The sequence below is a fragment of the Loxodonta africana genome, chromosome 11 (genome assembly GCF_030014295.1).
Source record: "Loxodonta africana isolate mLoxAfr1 chromosome 11, mLoxAfr1.hap2, whole genome shotgun sequence".
Lineage (NCBI taxonomy): Eukaryota > Metazoa > Chordata > Mammalia > Proboscidea > Elephantidae > Loxodonta > Loxodonta africana.
Window position 1 is genome coordinate 16,697,299 of NC_087352.1, and position 21,462 is coordinate 16,718,760.

General features: G+C 52.6%; 3 protein-coding genes across 8 annotated transcripts in view; 1 reads left to right on the top strand and 2 right to left on the bottom strand.

The window, feature by feature from the left end:
• The window catches only part of GYS1 (glycogen synthase 1), a 24,404-nt gene extending 13,784 nt beyond the window's left edge, over window positions 1-10,620 (top strand). For all 3 annotated transcript variants that reach the window (XM_010586515.3, XM_023543257.2, XM_003406819.4), the window contains 6 exons: window positions 492-605; window positions 1,490-1,616; window positions 4,293-4,388; window positions 4,672-4,835; window positions 5,592-5,672; window positions 5,833-10,620. In XM_010586515.3, coding sequence (XP_010584817.1) covers window positions 492-605; window positions 1,490-1,616; window positions 4,293-4,388; window positions 4,672-4,835; window positions 5,592-5,672; window positions 5,833-6,156 — 906 coding nt within the window. In that variant the 3' untranslated portion in view covers window positions 6,157-10,620. The remainder of the gene's footprint in view (window positions 1-491; window positions 606-1,489; window positions 1,617-4,292; window positions 4,389-4,671; window positions 4,836-5,591; window positions 5,673-5,832) is intronic.
• FTL (ferritin light chain) lies at window positions 9,168-10,557 on the bottom strand. Its single transcript, XM_003406821.4, has 4 exons — window positions 10,420-10,557; window positions 10,112-10,258; window positions 9,657-9,782; window positions 9,168-9,481 (listed from the first exon to the last, which is right to left on the bottom strand). The coding sequence occupies exons 1-4, from the start codon at window positions 10,519-10,521 to the stop codon at window positions 9,329-9,331; spliced, it is 528 nt and encodes a 175-aa protein (XP_003406869.1). The 5' UTR covers window positions 10,522-10,557; the 3' UTR covers window positions 9,168-9,328.
• BAX (BCL2 associated X, apoptosis regulator) lies at window positions 10,552-20,305 on the bottom strand. Of its 4 annotated transcripts, none has more exons than XM_064294003.1 (6): window positions 20,205-20,304; window positions 19,602-19,653; window positions 19,368-19,514; window positions 18,706-18,841; window positions 17,207-17,311; window positions 10,552-16,684 (listed from the first exon to the last, which is right to left on the bottom strand). In XM_064294003.1, the coding sequence occupies exons 1-6, from the start codon at window positions 20,236-20,238 to the stop codon at window positions 16,580-16,582; spliced, it is 579 nt and encodes a 192-aa protein (XP_064150073.1). In that variant the 5' UTR covers window positions 20,239-20,304; the 3' UTR covers window positions 10,552-16,579. The 4 variants fall into 4 exon arrangements, with proteins under 4 accessions (XP_064150073.1, XP_064150075.1, XP_064150076.1 ...); XM_064294005.1 differs by having other exon boundaries at window positions 16,567-16,771; XM_064294006.1 differs by lacking the exon at window positions 10,552-16,684 and having other exon boundaries at window positions 16,810-17,311; window positions 20,205-20,305.
• Between the last annotated feature and the right edge of the window lie 1,157 nt (window positions 20,306-21,462).

Here is a 21,462-nt window from a genome sequence, read left to right on the forward strand (position 1 = left end):
AATCCACTCGAGGGCAACGGGTTTGGTTTGGTTTTCGGTAGGGTTATCCTAAGAAAACTACAACTACCAGCAGCCTCAGAGGCTTGCTACCATATTGGCAGTCTTGGCACCCATGGAATGTGGGGAGATGTAGTTCTGCTGGGTTTTTTAAGTGACAGAACTGAGAGGACAAAGCAAGACAGCTACAACTCCCAGCAGTCTGTGGGGGCCTGTTAACACTATAGCTCCGCCTCAAAGATACCCAGGAATAATCGTTTCTTTTAGGATTTTGGGTGGTTAAGGGACTAAGGTAAAACAAACAAAAAAACTTTATGGATAGAGCCAAGAAGAAAAGCTACAACTCCCAGCAACCTTTTAGTCTCGCTGCCCTACAGCATGGTGGGAATTGTGGTCTCCTTGGACCCCTAGGCTCAAAGCTGGTCCGCGGGCTCATGGGGCAGTGGTAAGCCCTCTGTCCCTTTCCTTACTCCCACCCCATGTGGCCCCCACAGCGGCAGTCCTTCCCCCCTGTGTGCACCCACAATATGCTGGATGACTCATCGGACCCTATCCTGACCACCATCCGCCGAATCGGCCTCTTCAATAGCAGTGCCGACAGGGTCAAGGTAAGAGCTCTGGCCAGGGGCAGGGGGAATCCCAGGCCTCAAGCTCCCCACTCCCCTAGTTTATCAAAGGCCTTGCCATGTTTCAAAAAAGAACCCTGGCTGAAGGTACAACACGTGGTCTCTATTTGCCTGGAGTAAAAGAGGAAGAAGGAGAATCAGGAATAGGAGGAAGAAATGGAATGTGTGGCTAATTGCCTCCATGAACAACTGCCTCCTTTGCCATGAGACCAGAAGAACTGGATGGTACCCAGCTACTATTACTAAACATTTTGACCAAAGATTCTGTAGAAGAATCTTGATTAAAAGGGGGAAAATGTAAAACAGAATTACAAATTTCATGGACTCCAGACCTGGATCTGTGGAGGCTGGATGAACACCTGAAACTACTGCCCTAAAATAATCTTTAAGCCTTAAACCTTAAACCAAAAATATCCCAACGTCTTCTTAAAACCAGACAATAGTTCCGCCTAACTAGTAAAGAACGTCTACCTTGAGCATTATGCTCTTTCAAGATCTATCTCTATGAGATCAAATTGACAACAGCAACTCAAAAGATTAAATAGGAACCTTAAAGGGCAGAGAGTTTATGTTAACGGAGAGAAGCAACTCAGAAAAAGAGGGTGAGGATGGTTGCACAACTTGAATGTAATGTAGAAACTGAAGTGACATATGTTATGCTATATATATTCTCAAGAACAAAATAAATTAAAAAAAAAAAAAGAACTCTAGCTTCTGAGGCAAACAGATTTGGGTCCAAGTCTTTGCTCTGCCGCTGACTTCCTATGTGACTTTAGACAAGTGTTTCACCCTCTCTGGACTGCTCTGGGACTTCAGGGAGTAGATAAACCTGGTGCTTGGGCTGAGCCATTCTTTTTCACTGCCAGGTGATTTTCCACCCAGAGTTCCTTTCCTCCACGAGCCCCCTGCTTCCTGTGGACTATGAGGAGTTTGTCCGAGGCTGCCACCTTGGGGTTTTCCCCTCTTACTATGAGCCTTGGGGCTATACACCAGGTGAGTACAGTGAGTTGGGGAGTAGGAGAAAGGGCTGGGAAAGGGCAACATAGTGGCAGGGTTCTGGTCAGAACCAGTATGATCCTGGGACAAAGGACTCGCCCTGTTTAAGCCCCAGACTCCTTTGCAGAAGGAGCCCTGGTGGCACAACAGTTAAGTGCACGGCTGCTAACTGCAAGGTTGGCAGCTGGAACCTACCCAGCAGCTCTGCAGAAGAAAGACCTGGCGATCTGCCCCTGTAAAGATGAAACCTCTTGCTGCCAAGTTGATTCCGATTCTTAGTGACCCTATAGAATGGGAAGTGGACTGCCACATCTTCTTCCCGCAGTGTGGCTGGTGGGTTCAAACCACTGACCATTCGGTTAGCACCCGAGCGCTTAACCACTGTACCACCAGAGCTCCTCTTGCTTAATCAACATAAAGATAACAGCCTAGAAAACCCTGTGGGACAGTTCCACTCTCACTTGCGGTCTCCATGAGTCGGAAATCAACTCAACGGCACCTAACAATGACTCCTTTGCAAAATTGGGACAATAGTGGCAATCTCTTCTGGTACAGAGCATGTTCTGTGCTGCCCAGTAGCTCACGTGATGCTCAGCCAAAGGATTAGTGACAGTCTCAAGTGAATGTCATGGTCCACAGGTGATTTCCCCCCAAATTCATTAATGTTTGAAACCCCCTTCCCCAGGAGACCCTGGGTGGTGCAAACAGTTAAGCTCTCCACTATTACTGAAAAGGTTGGTGGTTCGAACCCACACAGAGGCACCTCAGAAGACAGGCTGGCAATCTGTTTCTGAAAGGTCACAGCCTTGACAACCCTATGGAGCAGTTCTATTCCGCACACATGGGGTCACCATGAGTCGGAATTGACTTAAGAGCAACTAGCAGCAACAATAACAAGTAACAGCAGTCAAACGCACAGCTTGCTAGCGCAGCGGATTGCAGCGAAGTCTCCTCCAGAGCTGTTGTATCCAGTCCACCGTCCCTGGCTCTCTTTGGCAACATACTCTGTGTCTGAACTGCTTATTTGCATTTCTCCCTTATCTTAGGACATTTTGCTATAGTCCCCAAACTCAAGTTAATTCGTCCTCACACTCTTTTCAATCAAGCTACTTTCATTTGTTTTTAAAGCTAAATAAATACCGTATTGCTGTGTTTTTGTTAGCTGCTATGGGCCCCTGACTCATGGTGGCTCCATACACAACAGAATGAAGCCCTGCCTGGTCCTGCGCCATCCCCATGATCAGTTGTAGATTGGGCCGTTGTGATGCATAAGGTTTTCATTGGCTGATTTCCAGAAGTAAACTGCCAGGCCTTTCTTCCTAGCTCATCTTAGTCTGGAAGCTCCGCTGAAACCTGTTCAGCATCATAGCAACACTCAAGCTTCCACTGACAGGCAGGTAGTGGCTATACATGAGGTACATTGACCAGGAATCAAACCTGAGTCTCCCACATGGAAAACAAGAATTCTACCACCAAACCACCATTGCCTTCATTTGCTGGCTGCTGCTGTTGTTAGTTGCCTTTGAGTCACTTCCAACTCATGGCAACCCCATGTGTGCAAAGTAGAACTGCTCCATAGGGTTTTAAAGGCTGTGACCCTTTGGAAGCAGATGGGGAGGCCTTGTTTATAGTGTTCCTTAATTTATTAGTAATCTAACAAGTCTTTTAAGCTGTGTTTGTATGATAATTAGGAATTCTACCAGGTTTGTTTCTGCAGTGGTAACAATGGCGCATAGGTTTTGTGTGGTCTGCTAACCCTGTGTTCCCCACAAGCCCTGATATATTTAGTGCCTGGTTTTGCAGCTTACAGAAGATTTGAGGAATATTTATATAAGAATTATAATAAATTCCTTGTTTAAGGAATTAAATGAGGCATAGTAGGTGCTCTGAACACAGCAAGAATAATAATGAAAGTCTTCTTACCTCCTATCAAAACAGACTATAAAGCTACAATAACTAAAACAGCATAAACCAAGCCAAACCTGTTGCCACTGAGTGGAGTCCAACTCATAGCAACCCTATAGGACAGGGTAGAACTGCCCCATAGGGTGTCCATGAAGCGGCTGATGGATTCGAACTGCCAACCTTTTGGTTAGCAGCCGTAACTCTTAAACACTGTGCCACCGGGGTTCTAAAACAGTATAAAGAAAAACAAAAACCAAACCTGTTGCTGTCGAGACGATTTCGAATCAGCGACCCTATAGGACAGAGAACTGCCCCACAGGATTTCCAAAGAGCACCTGGTGGATTCGAACGGCTGACCTTTTGGTTAGCAGCTGAACTCTTAACCACTAAGCCACCAGGGTTTCCAACCAAAACAGTAGAGTTCTGGCAAAATAATGTATCTTACAATTGTCAGGATTTGGTAATGTGATGCACTTGGCTCAGAGTAAATGCTCAATAAATTACCCACTGTCGTCCTTATCACACAATTCTGGGCTGTTCCTCATCCTGAGGGCTTGGGCAAGTGAATTTCCTTTTCTGAGCCTCTTAGCTTCCCTTTTGGGAAAAAGAGAAAATAATAGAATGAGCAGCGTGGTTGTAATTCGCTCAGGCGCAGCACCAGGCACCTTGTAAGGGCGCCAGTAGATGGCGCTGTTGAGGCTTTTATTACTATTAAGGCCATGGCGGGGAGGGGAAAGCTAACGGGTCTTTTCTCACCCTTTCCGGCAGCTGAGTGTACCGTTATGGGCATCCCCAGTATCTCCACAAACCTCTCCGGCTTCGGCTGCTTCATGGAGGAGCACATCGCAGACCCATCAGCTTATGGTCAGTGCCCAGACCCTCGAGGGTTGGGGAAGAGGGGCTGAGAGCCAGGACTCCAGGATACTGGGGAGAAGAGGGATTTTTTCCAGAAGAGAACGGGGAACGGCCTCTTGGGTCCATGGAGGAGAGGGACAAAGGACTGGACTCTCGCGTCCCAGGGGGAGGAGAGGGTCAGGGGACCAGACTCTTAAGTCCCTGGGGAAGGAAAGGCCCTGGTGCTGGTGAGCCCGGGTAGAATGAAGGTCTCCCCAGTCCTTTTCCAGAGACTTCGTTCTGGCCCCTACAGGCATCTATATTCTGGACCGGCGGTTCCGCAGCCTGGACGATTCGTGCTCGCAGCTCACCTCCTTCCTCTACAGCTTCTGCCAGCAGAGCCGGCGGCAGCGCATCATCCAGCGGAATCGCACAGAGCGCCTCTCCGACCTTCTGGATTGGAAATACCTAGGCCGGGTATGGTCCCTTTCCCTGCTTTCTGCTGGTGAATCAGCTCCTTCCGGCTTCTAGGTTGGTGTCCCACTGAGAAATTAATCAGCTCCTCCTGGAAGACCGCATTGGTTGGGGAGTTTGTATTTGCATAAAGGTGTGGCCAAAGATGGAGCCCAAATTGCGCAGTGGTTAAGCAACGGAAAGGTGGGGGTGGTTCAAACCCACCAGCCGCTCTGCAGGAGAAAGATGTGGCAGTCAACTTCCTTAAAGATTTACATCCTTGGAAGTACCTTTCAGGGATTTAAGGTAATAGAATTCAGGTGGTCTTCCATTTCCACTCCAGAATCCAGGCTTCAGGACTGGGTGCTCGCGTGTTTACTCCGGGGTTGCCTCACCCGGAGTGTCCAGTTTTGCCGGAGGATCCCTCTTCCCCACCCGCACTGGTTAGGTCCGGTGCCCACTATGGGACAGTTTTACCCTGTCCTATAGGGTGGCTGTGAGTGTGAATGGATTCGTAGGCAATGGATTTGGTTTGGATTGGTGGCCAAAGAGGTACCTGAGAATTCAGCCTCTGTGATGAGGTATGGATCAGAGACTGCCCCTTATGTAGATGAGCAGTGGTCATCTACATAAAGAGTGGAGCCAAAAGAAGGATAATTTGAGTAGAAGGTGCAGTCTGGTAATCTGCCTAAGAGGTGTGGCCAGGGTCCGCCTCCACCTCTGCCTGGGAGTGGGGACTGGCTCCTGTGCCCCTGACCCTGGCTCTCCTTGTCCCCCAAGTACTATATGTCCGCGCGCCACATGGCCCTGGCCAAGGCCTTTCCGGATCACTTCACCTACGAGCCCCACGAGGCAGATGCGGTAAGTGGACCCAGGTTCTGGAGGGCTGGGAACTCGAGGCATGGGGTGAGAGGAGGTGCCCCTCCCGGAGTTCACAGGCCTGGGGGGCGCTGGACGCCTGGGCAGGGCTGTCGGGGCCTCTTGTTCCATTCTGCGGTTTGTGCCCACACCCCTTACGCAGGCCCAGGGCTACCGCTACCCACGGCCGGCCTCAGTGCCGCCGTCTCCCTCGCTGTCACGACACTCGAGCCCACACCAGAGCGAAGATGAGGAGGAACCCCGCGACTCGCTGCCGGATGAGGACGGGGAGCGCTACGACGAGGAGGAGGAGGCTGCCAAAGACAGGCGCAACATCCGCACCCCTGAGTGGCAGCGGCGCTCCTCTTCCGCCTCTTCTACTGGAGGGAGCAAGCGCAGCTCAGTGGACACAGCGCCCTCCAGCACTGTCAGCACCCCCAGCGAGCCCCTCAGCCCCGCCAGCTCCCTGGGCGAGGAACGCAACTAGGTCTCCCGCCCCACACTCCACCCCACCCTCCCAACCCCCTTCTGGCCTGCCTTCCTCTTCCAGAGGGTGGATACAAGGGGTTGTGCCCAAACCCCACTCCAGATCCCGAACCTTCAGTGGGATCCACAGCCCTGCCACCCATTCCACTCCAGTCGCTCCTGCTCCATGCTAGGAGCTAAGAGTCCCCACACTCCAAAATCGACAACATTGTGCCTTTCTCCGGTTTCAGAATGCATACACTATGCTCCGGAGTCCCCCAAGCCTGGCGCAGGTCCCAGAGACCAGTAATCTGCCATTACCCTGTGGTGCCAGAGGTTTTAGAAAACCAGGTCTGTTGCTTTCCAGGCTGAGACTTCTACAGCCCTTTATGGCTTGTAAATTCTAGAATGTACAGAGCATACAATGCCATAAGCCTGGCCTGGAGGCCACCAAGCATGGCGTTCCTGTTAATGGGACAATCAAGTCCAGAGCCCAGGCCATTTCAGGGACTTAAGATAATGGAATTCAGGAGGTCTTCCATTTCAACTCCAGAATCTGGGCTTCAGGACAGGGTGCTCATGTGTTTACTCTGGCCCCACCTCACCCGGGGTGCCCAGTTTTCCCTGGAGGATCCCTCTTTCCCACCCCCACTGGCTAGGTTTAGTGGCCACCCAGCTCCCATCGTCCCCTGCACTTTGGCCAGCAAGGGGTGGTGGAACCGCTTGGCTCCACATTCCTGCTGGAGAACATGCGGAGTTGGTCTAGACACCTTTCTGGCCTTTCCCGGTCCAGACCCTACTCCTTCCCTGAGTTTGAGCTCTCCCTCAGGTCTTAAGACTCCTTCAGTGCCCTCCAGGGAATCCCTGCTGCTGAGGACTGAGATGACCGTCTCCCACCACGAAACCACTGGGTTATAGGTCCCACTTGCCGAATGTAGACCCTTTACCACTGTGCTACACCCTAGTCCCTCTTCCCTGATCCGGAATGGAGCCCCCTGGGTTCTGAAACTCCCACATTTACCTTGAGGCTCTTCCGTCCCTGAGCTGTGCCCTGCCCCCAGCTTCAGTGACAGAGAGGGGTCTCTCACGTGTGCTGTGTCAGATACACTGCTTGGTTTGTAATTAGGAGAGGGAGGGCAGAAGGGGTATGATTGGAGTGTGTCCAGAGATGAAAAAAATACACCTATATTTAAGCCCAGGTTTGGTCCCACATGAGGGCTTGGTGGCCTCTCCTAGCCCTTCCCTCCTCTTGGTTTTAGTCCTGCACCCTGTCCCCTCCTTCTTCCTCTGGGTCCCTGGTCCTTTGTCTCTTCCAGCTGTCCTGGAGAAACTTGCACTGCTACTCTAGATCCCAGCCTTATTTTTCTGTTTTGCTTAGTTGGGACTTGACTGCAATTGACAGAAACTTTGTTCAAGCTCTCTTAGGCATAAAGGGGCTGTATCATGGCAAGGAGGATCCATAGGGTAGCCACTAGCCGAGTGTGGCTATTTAAATTTAAATCGGTTCTTCTGTATCACTATTGTTGTGTGCCATTCTGACTCATACTGATCCTATAGGACAGAGTAGAACTGCTCCACAGGGTTTCTAAGACTGCCATCTGTACAGGAGCAGATCGCCAGGTCCTTCCTTCCTGCCTCTGAGCCACTGGGTGGGTTCAAATTACCGACCTTTCAATTAGCAGCCAAACAACCATTGCACCACCAGAGCTCCTTTCAATAGCACTAGCCATATGTGCTATGTGCCCTACTGAACACAGATTTAGCACATTTGCATTGCATATGACAGAACTGATTTAGAACATGCTTTCATGACTATGGCTCCCATACTCTCCACTGGATGACTGTATTTTCAGGAAAAATTTTTGCCTTGTAGTTCTAGTCTTCATTAGGCTTTATGTGCATCTCTGAGGCAATTACTACTCAGGGGAGTGGGCAGCTCTGATTGGCTGGGCTTGACCCTGTGAGATCATCCCTACTCCCCCAAATCAGGGGAGGGATGTGCTGAGCAGGCCACCAGTAGGTGTTCCTCAGCCACTTCCTCTCTCAGATTCCTCTTCTACTGAAAAACAGGCAAGGGGCGGGGGGGGGTCAGCACTGACACAGCAGTTTTGTAGCTTGGACCCAAAGATGACATGACGCATTTCCAGTTCTCATTTGGAGAATTTGGCCCCTAAGTTTCACATCCCATTTCTTTACTGAGCCCCAAATCCCTTGCTCAGCACCTCTCGCCCATCATCCACCCCAGCTGCTCAGATCCAAGCTGTTATTACCTAGCATGTGCCTTGTGTCGCAGATACCACAGCATTCGAAAGGTGGGCTCTGATCTCTAGAACTTAAGACCAACAAAAACCCACGCAGTGCCTTACAAGGACACCTTCATAAACCGAGGGGGGTGTAGCAGGCCTGGGAAGTGGTCAGATTCAGGTGTACCTCCAGGTCGCCCTAAGAATTCACAGTTGTTAGTTGCTGTAGAGATGGTTGTGACTCACGGCAATCATCTGTGTGTCACGTAGAATTGCACTCCAATAGTTTTCAAGGCTGTGACCTTTCAGAAGCAGATACCCAGGCCCATCTTCCAAGACATCCCTGGGTAGGCTCAAACCACTGACCTTTCAGCTAGTAGTTGAGCAGCTAACTGTGTCGTAAATTTCCCCATATAATGAGGATAATTATTTCATCTACCCCCAAGGATTGAGCCAGAGATAGTAGCTGTTTAAGAGGTTGGCACAGAGCCTGGCCCCATAATTGCTCATTAAGCAACACCTGTTTCTAATTACTTTTACTCCCTGTAACAATGCCTGGGTCTGCCACCAAACCCTCCCTGGAGTCTGGGCTCTACCATCAAGGAGAGAAAGTTAACAGCCAAGGCAAACAGAACTGAAGCTACCCCGTACACAACCCCCCTGGAAAAAGTCCTGCCTTAGAATATAAGATAATGAAAGATAGGGCCCCCTCTCCCTGCCAGCACAGCCTGAAGACCTGTGAAAACAGATTATAACTCCTTTTCCACACCATACACACAACACCAGTAGCTGCTGCAAAAAGCTTTATTGTTTCCATTTGGTCCACGGCTTGGGAGAGGGCCCTCCAGGGTGGTTCAGATGCTGCCTAAAAGCTAAAGGGAGAAATTCAGGCAAAAGCCTGATGAGGACAGAAGATTGCAGAGGGGCCCTCACAGGAGGCTCTGGAGGCTCCTAGTCATGCTTGAGGGTGAGCCTCTCAAAGAGATATTCGCCCAGCCCAGCCTGGGGCCCGGCCAGCCTGCGGATGTTGGTCAGGTGGTCGCCTATCTTCTTGATGAGTTTCACCTCCTCATCTAGGAAATGTCTCTCCAGAAAGTCACAGAGCTGAGGAATAAGAAAGGAGAAATAAGAAACGCAGTTCCTGAGAAAGAGGGAGGCAAATGTGGTCCTCAGAAAGCAATCTGCCCAGTATATCAAAGAAGAAAGCAGGCTCAGACTGTAAGGTTAAACGCCAGGGAAGGTCTGAGGAGGGGCTGCAACGGATGAAGGCGGTACCTACATGCGGGTCTGCCTGGGCAGAAGCCACCACGTGCAGATCCAGAAAGGCCTGGTTCAGGGTCTTCTCCAGGGCCAGGGCAGCTTCCATGGCGTCCAGGGTATTACCCCACTCATCTTGGGACGGCTTCTGTACAAGAAAAAGACGACTCACAACTATTCACACATCTGGCAAACACCTAAAACCTACATTTCCCAGAAGTCCCTGAGGATAATGGACCTGCAAGGATGCTTGATCTATCACGCCAAGCCTCCTACAACTTTGCCTCCCATGAGACCACCCAGTAGCCTGGCCGGCCACTACTTGGGAAAGCACCTTTACTTCGCCCAAAAACAAACCCAGACAGGATCGAACCCAATCTCCTAAGAATCCGCTACAGCGCCTACAGAGCAGCTGTCCAAATGCCCTGTGCGGAAGGCCTGCTGGGAGATGTAGTCCGTGGCCCACACGCCACTTACCTGCACATCCTGGAAGAGGGCGCGGCCGCCACGCTGGTTCTGCAGCTTCAAAAGAGTCTCGGCACCCTCGCGCTTCTCCTTCGACAGCTCGCGGAAGAAGTGTCCCACGCCTTCCAAGGCCACATCGTCGCGGTCGAAGTAGAAGCCCTACGGGAGGTAGAGGGAACAAAGGTTAATGGAAGGCGAGGCCAGGCGAAGGACTCCGCCCTCTGCTATCCAACGGGACAAAGAAGGTCCGCGCGTGCGCACAGGGCCGGAGGTGCGCAGCTAGGGAAAACATGGGCCGGGGGCGTCTCGGGGACCCTTACCAGAGAGAGGTAGGTGTAGGAAGCCCGCAGATGCAGGTTGACCAGGCGGTTGACGCCGGCCTCCGCTTCAGCGGAATAATTCTGACTGATCTGAGAGCTCATGGTTCGTCGACGATTAGGAGCTAACTACAAAAAACGGTGTTAGCTGGTCCTGGAAACAGGGGATGGCCAAGAAGATGGTCCCAGAGGTTGCGCGTAGGACACGAGGTTGAAAGGTAGCGCGAAGCTGGAGGTAGGGCGTCCCCGGGTCTGCTCCGTCCAAGCACTGTTGAAGCAAGAAACAGATCCACGGGACCACCGAGCGAGCTTAAGGAAGGTGGGGGCTAGGGCGGCGTGTTTTATAGCATGCGGCTCCTCGCAGGCGGGGCTTCAGGGCGATCTGTCGACCAGTCCGCGGTGGCGGGAGGCGGGACTTGAGCCCGCGCCTGACCAATCCAGAACAGATAGGCGCCTCCCCCCTTCCCCCCAGCCGCCCCGGGGTTGGGGAGTCACGCGCTTGGAGCGTGAGACTGTTGTGAAATGGGAATGCGGGGAGGAAGTGGGTGCTAGGCGGGTTCGGTGGGTGCAGGGTCCTGGGGCTTATTCGCAAAGTCGGGGGATTCTGGGGGCAGCTCTGGAAGATGGGAGGTTTATGGGAACACTGGGGAGCCCTGGGCGGTGATGATCCTGGGGTCTTGGGGATGTTTCAGGGAAGTAGGATTCTGGGCTTGTCTCTGAAAGCATGGACTCTTTTAGAACCCTGGGGCTTCCTTAGAGGTGCAGGGGGGGTTGCTTGTGGAAGATAAGGGGTTTCCCGGTCATTAGGAAATTTGGAAGGCCCCAAGAAGAGTATTTCTGGAACCCTGGGGGTCTCGCTTCGCAATGAGCCGGAATCGACTCGATGGCACTGGGTTTTGGGTGGGGGTCTCGCTGGGTTGTGGGATAGGAGAGCTGTTTCCCTAGTGTTTACCCAAAAGTGGAAGGTCTCTCTAGCTTTAGAGTTGGATCTAAGAAGTCTGTTTCTTTGGAGGCCTTTCTTGGAAGCTGGGGGAGGTCTCTAGGGCCTTCAGAGGAATCTGCAAGTTGTGAAAAGCAGTGGTTTTGGAGCCTTGGGGTTCAAGGGCTGGGGTGTTTCTGGAAATCTAGGCACTATTTTAATTCGAATCCACCTGGCAGGCAGGTGAAAAACCTGGTGGTCTGCTCCCCGCACACATTAAAAAAAAAACCAAACCCATTACTGTTAAGTCCATTTTGAGTCATATCTACCCTATAGGACAGGGTAGAACTGCCCCATAGGGTTTCCAAGGCTGTAATCCTTATGGAAGCAGATGGCCAGGTATTTCTCCCACAGAGTGGCTAGTGGGTTCTAACCACTAACCTTTCATTTAGCAGCCAAGCACTTTAACCACTGTGCCAACAGGGCTCACATAGGTTCACTATGTTTTGAAATTGAGTCAATGACACTTAACAGGAACAGGGACTTTTTGAGAGGTAGGGGGACTCAGGAACCCTCAAGAGCTCTTGGAATCTTGGAAGAATTGTCTGGGCTTTCAGGATACCTTGGGGCTATTTTAAGGGATGGCGAGATTACATCTCACATACTTTGGGCGTGTTATCAGGGGGGATCAGTCCCTGGAGAAAGACATCATGCTTGGTGAAGTAGAGGGTCATCGAAAAAGAGGAAGACCCTTAAGGACATGGATTGACACAATGGCTGCAACAATGGGCTTAAGCATAAGGATTGTGAGGATGGCACAGGACCAGGCAGTGTTCTATTCTGTTGTACACAGGGTTGCTATGAGTTGGAAGCAACTGGATGGCACCTAAAAACAAAACAGCAGTGTTTTTCTGGATGCTGAGATTGGGGTGTGTGTAGGAAATAACGTTAGAGCCTTGGGGGGGGGTCTCTTGGGCTGCATTTCCTGGGAACTATTTTGGAGGCTAGGAGGCTTGGTGGCTCGGTGGTTAAGTGCTCACCTGCTAACCGCAAAGTCTGTGGTGGAACCCACCACCCCCTTGTTGGAAGAAAGATGTGGCAGTCTACTTTTGTAAAGATTTACAGCCTTGGAAACCCTATGGGGCAGTTTTACTCTGTCCTATAGGGTCGCTGTGAGTCAGAATCGACTTGATCGTATTGGGTTTCTTTGTTTTGGAGGCAGTCTAAAGACTGTGGAAATTCTCTCTGGCCCTGAAGGGACCTCTCAGAGGTAGTTGGGTGTCCAGCCCAATATGCACTACTTCAGGGTCTCTCGGGAAACTAGGAGAGCCTGGGGACCTAGGAGGAGACTGTCTTCATTGTACATACATTTTTTTAAGTGAGCCAGGCTCATACTGGGACTGGGAAGGCAGAGCTGACTCAAAGCAGGGCCCTGCCCTCAAGGAGCTCCCTGTTGAGTACCATCAAGACAGGTTTTGACTCATGGCGACCTCAAGTGATAGAGTACGACTGCCCTATAGGGCTTTCCAGGCTGTAATATTTATGAAACCAGGGTCTTTCTCCTACAGAACTGCTGGGTGGGTTTGAAAGGCTGACCTTTCTGTTCGCAGCCAGACGCTTAATCACTGCCCAACCAAGTCTCCTGGTTGTGTAGAGGAGGAAGGTACAAAGACAGCAACTGGACCCTAGATGAGTCGGTAATGGAGGTAGCTCATGTGGCATAGGAACAGAAGTCACAGGGGAGGGGTAAGAGGTCAGGTCTGCTTGGCAGAGCAGCCACGCCAGCCAGTGCAGGCAGGGTAGCCCTTCACCCAGGGGATCTGTGGATGCCAAGGCTGGGCCAGTATCTGGGGTCCCTAAGGGGCGTGTATAGGAGCCCTGGTGGCACAGTGGTTAAAGAGCTCACCTGCTAACCAAAAGGTGATCCCTGAGTCAGAAGTGACGCTACAGCAATGGGTTTGGTTTTGGTGTTAAGGAGCCCTGGTGGCACAAAGTTTAAGTACTTGGCTCGTAACCCAAAGGTCAGCAATTCAAACCCACCCAGCAGCTCTGTGAAAGAAAGACCGGGCAATATACTCCCATAAAGATCTAAAGATCATAGCCTAGAAAACCCTATGGGACAGTTCTACTCTGTAATATGGGGGTAGTTATGAGTTGAAATTGAGTCCTCGGCACCCAACAACAAAGGCCATCTGGGTGAGTGGCTATGCTGAGTCATGGTGAGCTCAGCACAGGAAGGGGACCAGGACTGAGGTGGGAGGGCCCCCCTCCCCTGACCTCATCCCCTCAGGGCCGGCTGCAATTGGTCTGACTGAGACCCTCAGAACCAGGCTTGTGGCCCTCTCCCCCAAGATGTTTTTGTTTCCACGTCATACTTTATCTCAGTTCCCTTATGTCTTTCCTGGAGATTCTTCCTGTGGCCATAGCGTTCCCTCTCTCTGGGTCAGGGGCTCAGTCTCAGCTCATATATCTCTGACATTTCTCACCTGACTTGGTGTCTGGCTTGGACTTAGTGTCTCTGGGGAGAGCACATGGGGGAGGAGGGAGGGTAAGTGACCTGAGCCACCTAGTTAGTCAGGCCTAGTTATTGATTGACCAGTTGTCATTCCTCAGCCTAAAGACCTTTAGCCCCAGGCAAGCCCCACCTATGGAAAGGGGATTTTGAAAGTGTCCACAAGTGGAGGGAAAGGAGGGGCTGAGACAGAGAGGATCAGAAGAGGGGTAGAGACCATAGGTTGCAGGAGAGAAAGAAACAGAGAGTGAGGGGGCAGAAACCCAAGTGTGAGGGACAGAAGCCTAGAGAGAGAGGAACAGAGACCTAGAGAAGGGGAAAAGATCCAGAGAGGGGGGGACAGAGACCAGAAAGGGAGAGACCCAAGAGGGGGACAGAGTTCCAGAGAGGGGAACAGAGACCCAGAGAGAGAGGGGGACAAAGACCCAGAGAGAGAGGGGGACAGAGACCCAGAGAGAGAGGGGGACAGAGACCCAGAGAGAGAGGGGGACAGAGATCCAGAGAGAGAGGGGGACAGAGACCCAGAGAGAGAGGGGGACAGAGACCCAGAGAGAGAGATGGGGGCACAGAAACCCACAGAGAGGGACTGAGACTTGGGGGGAGGGACAGAGACCCAGAGAGATGGGGGGGCCAGAAACCCAGAGAGAAAGAGGGGCACAGAGACCCAGAGAGATCAAGGGGACAGAGACACGGCGGGGGGGAGCAGATACTCAGGGTGACAGAGACCCAGAGAGAGATGGGGACAGAGACCGGGGTCGGGGGGAGAGACCCAGAGAGAGAGGGGAACAGAGACCCAGAGAGAAGGGTACAGAGACCCAGAGGGGGGACAGAGACTGAGAGAGGGGGAAAGAGACCTAGGGGGGACCAAGACACAGAAGAAGGGGGACAGAGACATGGGGAGGGGGACAGATACTCAGGACAGAGACCCAGAGAAAGAGAGAGGGGGACAGAGACATGGGGGTGGGGGGCACAGATACTCAGAGAGAAAGAGAGGGGGACAGAAACTCAGAGAGGCAGGGGAAAGAGACCTGGGGCAGGGACCAAGACCCAGAGAGGGAGAAACAGAGATAGAGAGAGAAAGACAGAGACCCAGGGAGAGGGGGACAGAAGCCTAGAGAAAGGGTGACAGAGACCCAAAGAGAGAAAGGGGGGCAGAGACCTAGAAAGAGAGGGGCACAGAGACCCACAGAGAGTGGGGGAAAGAGACCTGGGGGGACAGGGACCCAGAGAGAGAAGGATCGAGACCCAGAGAGAGAAGAGGAAAGAGACCCAGGGCAGGGGGGCAGATACTCAGACAGGGATACAGAGACCCAGAGAGGGGTAGGCAGAGACTCAGAGAGGGTGAGAGAGACCTGGGGGGGCAACCAAGACCCTGAGAGAGGACAGAGATATGGGGGGTGGGGGCAGATACTCAGACAGAACAGGGACCCAGAGAGATGAACAGAGACCCAGAGAAAGAGGGACAGAAACCCAGAGAGGAGGAGGCAGAGACTCAGAGAGAGGGGGTGGAGAGACCTGGGGGGACCACAATCCAGAGAGAGGGGGACAGGGACACAGGGTGGGGGCAGATACTCAGACAGAACGGAGACCCAGACAGAGAAAGGGGGACAGAGACCCAGAGAGAGAAGAACAAAGAGCAGGAGGGAATGGCAGAGACCCAGAGAGGGGGACAGAATCTCAGAGAGTGGGAACAGGGACTCCATGCCTACTCTCTCCTCACCCCACGCCCCATCTCTCATTCTCTCTAATCCCTCTTTCCTCAGATTCCCAGACCTGGGTCTTTGCTTTCCCTTCTTGGAGCTCAGCAACACTCCCCAAGCCTGCTCCTCTCCCGGAGGGTTCCTCCACCCTCCTTTACTGGGCCCCACCCTAGAGCTCCTCCTTCTCTTCCCCCCGCCCATCAGTCCCCAGGCCCTGCCCCCTCAGCCCAGAGCCCTGGTCCAGTAGCTTCACCACAGGGCTCCAGAGCCCTCCCCTGCTCCTACACCTCCTGGCTCCCCAAGGCCCCATCCTCCAAGGCCTTTTGAAGTCTGTCCGCCTATCCCTCCTCCACTGTCCCCCCATCCTCCACCTCAGTAAACATGCAACTTCCTGTGATCCCTTGTGTTCAAGCTTCCAGGTCCAGCCCCCCTCCCCCCAGCCGCCTCCTGCCCCAGTGCTGCCTCCATGAGGAAACACATTATCCTACCCTGTGATGTTGGAATGCCAGATGCCCCTGTTCCCAGAGGGAGGGAGACAGAAACTCAGAGACAGACAGGGACAGAGACCCAGAAAGAGAGGGGGACAGAGACCCAGAGAGAAGGGGAAACACAGATTCAAAGAGAGAGGAAGACAAGGCAGGACTGGGACTGTACTCATCTCAGCCCCACAGAGCACTGAGCACCCTCAGAAAAGATGTCTCAAGAGTACGGAGGCAGGGAGAGCCCTAGTCCCCAAGAAACCCAGAGAGACAGCGACCCTCTGCGTGTGCAGTGGACATGGCCTGTGGAAGCTGTGGGGCAGGTGACAGTGTGGGAGGTCTGCTCCCCTCTCATGGCCAGGGAGGGGAGAGGCCCAGTGACTCAGACTCCAACATGTGGCCCAAAGGAGGTTTATTGCCCCCCAAGACCAACCCCCCTCCCCCAATAATTATAAAAGTAAGAAAAATACCCATGTCCCCCCCTCATTCCCACCCCTCCCAGAAAAATGTCATAATTTATGCAGAAAAGACACAGTCCAAGGCCACCGGGGCTTCAGCCCATTTTCTTCCAGATGGTGAGTGAGGCAGTGAGCACGCCAGCCACGAAGATGGTCACTGTCTGCCACGTGGGGGTCCCAAAGTAGGAGAGGAGGCCATCCTGGGACAAGGACAGCAGTCACTTCTCCACATGGCAGCCAGGGGCAGGGAAGAAGTAGCAGAGGGGCCAAGGAGAAGTCAGAGGTCACTGGGGGCAAGACCCTATGATTAATGGGAAACCCTGGTGGCATAGTAGTTATGAGCTACGGCTGCTAACCAAAAGGTTGGCAGTTCGAACCTACCAGGTGCTCCTTGGAAACTCTATGACAAGGGGTTTTTTAAAAGAGTTGGGGTTAAAGAGTTATCAATAGACTTAAGGCATTCTAGAGGAAGTGCAGGCACCAGGGAGGGCAGAAGGCACCAGTTGGATCGGGGTCACAGGGAGGTCAGAGGTCACAGGTCAATGAAAGGTCAGCAGGTACTAGACAAATTGGGTTGATCAGACCAATTTAAGGAACCAGGCATTAAAGACCATGTTTGATGGTCTGGAAATGGGGTTGGGGAGGTACCACTGTGGGGGGCTCAGGAAGGCCCAGGGGTCCTGGGGGAACTGGGGGCAGGGGAGAGGAGTTGGAGGCCTCACCCAACCACCCTGGTCTTGGATCCAACTCAGCAGCCGCTCACGAAGGAAGTCCAGCGTCCAGTCCATGATGGTCTTGATCAGGTTGGGCACCTTGGTGCACAGGGCCTGCGGGGAATGGGTGAGTTAGGGACAGAGACCTGACCCCAGTGCCTGGGGATAGCGGCCCCAAGCCTCCTTTCTCAGCTCCGCCCTCGTCCTAGCCCCCTGCTATCTCTTTTCTGTCCACAGTCAGAGTGAGCTCCATAAATGGTACATCGGGTCACATCACTGTCAACTGCCCTGCTGAACAGCCGTCTGTGGTTCCCCAGTGCCCTTGGAATAAAGACCTAAAGGCATGGCCGGGCCCAGGAGACTGTGAGTGAAGGGTCTCACCTGATCTCATTCCACTTTCTGCTGCTTTTCTGTCCCTCCCTGACCTTCTTCTGTTTCTTCATTCCCACCAAACTCTTCCCTACCTCAGGGGCTTTGTACTTGTAGAGGCTGCTACCTACAACAGGCCTCAAAAAAGTGAATTCTCACTCACCCCTCAAAGCTCAGGTCAAATGTCACGTTCCCAGAGAGGGCTTTTCTGACCTCCACACCAGGTAAGACCCTTCCTCCCCCACCACTATCTGTTCTCTCAACTCCTTGAGCTTCCCATATTTGCTACCAAAACCAGCTGCCATAGAGTTGATTCCGACTCATGGCGACCTCACGAGCTACACAGTAGAACATCACTCATGGGGTTTTCATGGCTGTGACCTTTCAGAAGCTGACCGATCACCAAGGCTTTCTTCCAAGGCGCTTCTGAGTGGGTCTGAACTGCCGACCTTTTGGTTGGTAGCTGAGCACTTAACCATTTGTCCCAGAGTCGTCTTTTAAATTCATAAATCACATCATCTCACTCCCCTGCCGAAAACCAGCCAATCACTCTCAGAATGAAACTAAAATCCTGACTGTGGCCCAAAAGGCCCCATACAATCTGCCCCTGACCAACTCTGCCTTCACCTGCCACTTTCTCCTCCTTGCTCACTCTGTTCCAGCCACACCACATAAGCCTCCTTGCTGTCTCTCAACACACCAAGTTCAGTCCTACCTCAGGGCCTTTGCACTTGTTATTGCCTCTACCCGGATGCCTTTCTCCCCTGATCTTTATATCACTGTATCCTTCTTGTCACTCCAACTTTGGCTTTAATGTCACCTCCTCTTAGAAGTGTTTCCCGGCCACTTTATTCAATCACATCACCCTGTTTTCCTTCTCATTATAAAGTGTGAACTCCATGAGAGCAGGGACCCAGCCTATATTGTTCACTGTTGTGTTCCTGGAGCTGAGTAAAGGCCTGGCACATATCAGGATTCATAAAAACGTTTGCTGAATGAATAAATGAATAAGGAGCAGACACCGGCCTACAACTGTCTCTCTCCTTTCCCTCTGTGGCCTCTGGGCCACCTCAGGGGTTGACCTCGTGATGCCCAGGTTCTCCCAGGTCTGACAGGAACACTGTTCTACATCCGCCCACCTTGAGCACCAGTTTGCTGGCAAAGTAGAAAAGGGCAACAACCCGGCCCCAGTTGAAGTTGCCATCGGAAAACATCTCTGCTGCCACTCGGAAAAAGACTTCACGGGGAGAGTCTGTGTCCACAGCTGCAATCATCCTGGAGGAAAAGGAAGGCAGTGCTGAGGAGGGAGAGTCAGGCAGAGCGCAGGGATCTGGGCATCAACTCCATACAAAGATCAGGAAACTGAGGCCCAAGGCAGGCCAAAATAAAAAGCAAGAGGCAAGGGAAGGGGAGGAGATGGAGATTGAGGCAAGTAGGGAAAAAAAAATGACTCCCTAAAGGTGAGTTTCAAGATCCTGGAAGAGGAGAAGGCTGAAAATCCAGAATGCTGAGTTGAACAGTGGGGCCTGGACTCCTGGGTCTGAGGGAGGGGGTGGGGTGGGAAGTCCTGGGTCTGAGGGAGGAGGGGGTAGGGTGAAACTCCTGGGCCTAAAGGAGGGGGCGGGGTGTAAACTCCAGTAATTGAGGAAGGAGGGGTGGGGGTTGGAATGCCTGGGTCTGAGGGAGGAGGGGACCAGCGTCTGGACTCCTGGGTCTGAGAAGAAAAGGGCTGTGGGCCTGGACCTTGGATCTGAGGGAGGAGGGGACCAGTGGCTGGCCTTCTGGGTCCCAAGGGCCACACCTCTGCAGCTCTAAGTTACTGTCCAATTCGTCCCCGATGCGCTTGAGACACTCGCTCAGCTTCTTCGTGGATGGATCCTGGGGCACCCGCTCCAGGGCCAGCTCAGGCGTCTCCCCTCCCATCTGCTTTGCTCGATCCTGGATGAAACTAGAATGGGAATGGAGTGGGGATGCACAATCAGAATGGGGTGTCACGTCTCAAATCCGCTCCACAATAATCAGACCTCAAACTCACCCCTGAAGCAAAAGGGCCCCCGTCTTCATGATGTGCTCAGAGTTGGTGGGCCCTAGAGGAGACAGGAGGGAAGAGGTGCCTGGACTCTTGGGTACCAGGGGATCAGAGGACTGGGGAGACTCATGTTCCTTGAAGGAGCAGAGGGCTAGGGCTACGAACTCCTGGGTCCTTGCTAGATAGTCCCTGATGGAGATAAAGAGGCCCAGGAGCCTGGGCCTGAATCCTACTTATTTCAGGGCGAGGAGGCTAAGGGAATCTTCAAAGTATCCAGACCCCTGGCCTGAGGGGGCAGGGGCGGGACCGCCCCTCCCACTGGGGGCAGAGGCAGGAAGTGATGCCGCGACAAGCCCGGGCCTGCCCGGGGGCCTGAATTCTGGGGTCTTCAGGTTCTGGGGGTTCGGGAAGCGCCGGGCAGAAAGGGATCGGGAGGCAGAGGCCGGGGACTCCCGGGTAGATGGGGCTGGAGGCTGGCAGCGCCTGATCGGGGAGTTTCTGCCCCGGAGTGTTAGGAGATCCCACGATCCCCGGCCGGGAGGACGGATCCCGGGGCTGGCCGGTGAGAGGGGGCTTGCCCTCCTCCCGCCCGTCTGCTTCGCGCCTCACCCCCGCCTCTGGGCTGCTCCCCGGACCCGTCCATCACCGCCGCTCCCGCCGCCGCAGCCTCTCGCCGGGTCCGCTTGGGCGGCCGCAGCGCGCCCCGGTCACGTGATCGCCCCCACTGAACGTGCGTCCGTCACGTGGCTGCCCCGCAAAATGGCCGCCGCTGGCCACTGCCCCGCAGGGCAGCCCGGGCCACGTGACTGATTCTTTCCCCGCCCCCGGAGGGGCTTAAGCCCTGTCACGTGACGGTACTTTCAGCACCACCCTTTATGGAAAGACTTTGAAGCTGTTCCCCCGACTAAGACTCGCATTCCTTCAGTATTTTCAGAGGATTCGGGCATGGTTTGAGCCTACCCAGGGAAGAGGCAACAGCATCGGAGAGCAAAAATAGCGTGTATTGGGGCAGGACGTTTTAGATAACAAAAGCTCGTGAGTATATGTGTGTCTGTGGAAAAAAAGGGAATATGAAGTTGAAAAAGTGTCAAAAGTAATCTATAGTGCTAGATTGACAGGGTATAGACTGGGAGGCGCAGAGGCTCCTGGGGTGATTGGAATGCACTATATCTTGATCTGGGTAGTGGTTAACTGGGTATGTTGTTAGATGCTGGTTTGCACGGCCCCAAACTGATGCCAACCCCATGCACAACAGAACAAAATGCTGCCCAGTCCTGAGCCATCTTCATGATTAGTTGCGGATGGGAACCGGTGATCCATATGGTTTTCACTGGCTGATTTTCAGAAGTAGATCACCTCAATTCCCCGGAAACTAGTGTCCTGCCAAATTCAGAGTAATTTTGCAAAATGTATTGCTTAAAAAATGCATAATTGAGCATTGGCGAGCATAGAGAAGAAAGACCATTCTTTGCCTCCAATGTTCAGAGCAGACTTCAAAGAGGAGATATTTGCCCTAGACCTTGCAAGAACAGTTTGATTTGAACAACTGAAGAAAGGTAGTTGTTATGCATTGAATTATGTCCTACAAAAAGATAAGTTAAAGCCCTAACCTTCAGTATCTGGAAATGTGACCTCGTTTGAAAATAGGGTCTTTGAATATATTGTCAGTTAGCTAGTGGTGCTATAACAAAAATACCACAAGAAGTTGTCTTTAACAAATTTATTTTCTCACAGTTCAGGAGGCTAGATGTCTGAATTCAGGCTGCTGGCTTTAGGGGAAGGCTTTCTCTGTCAATTCTGGGGGAAGGTCTTTGTCTTCTCAGAGTGTATTCCTTGGTTCCTGCGTGATCTTTATGTGGCATGGCAT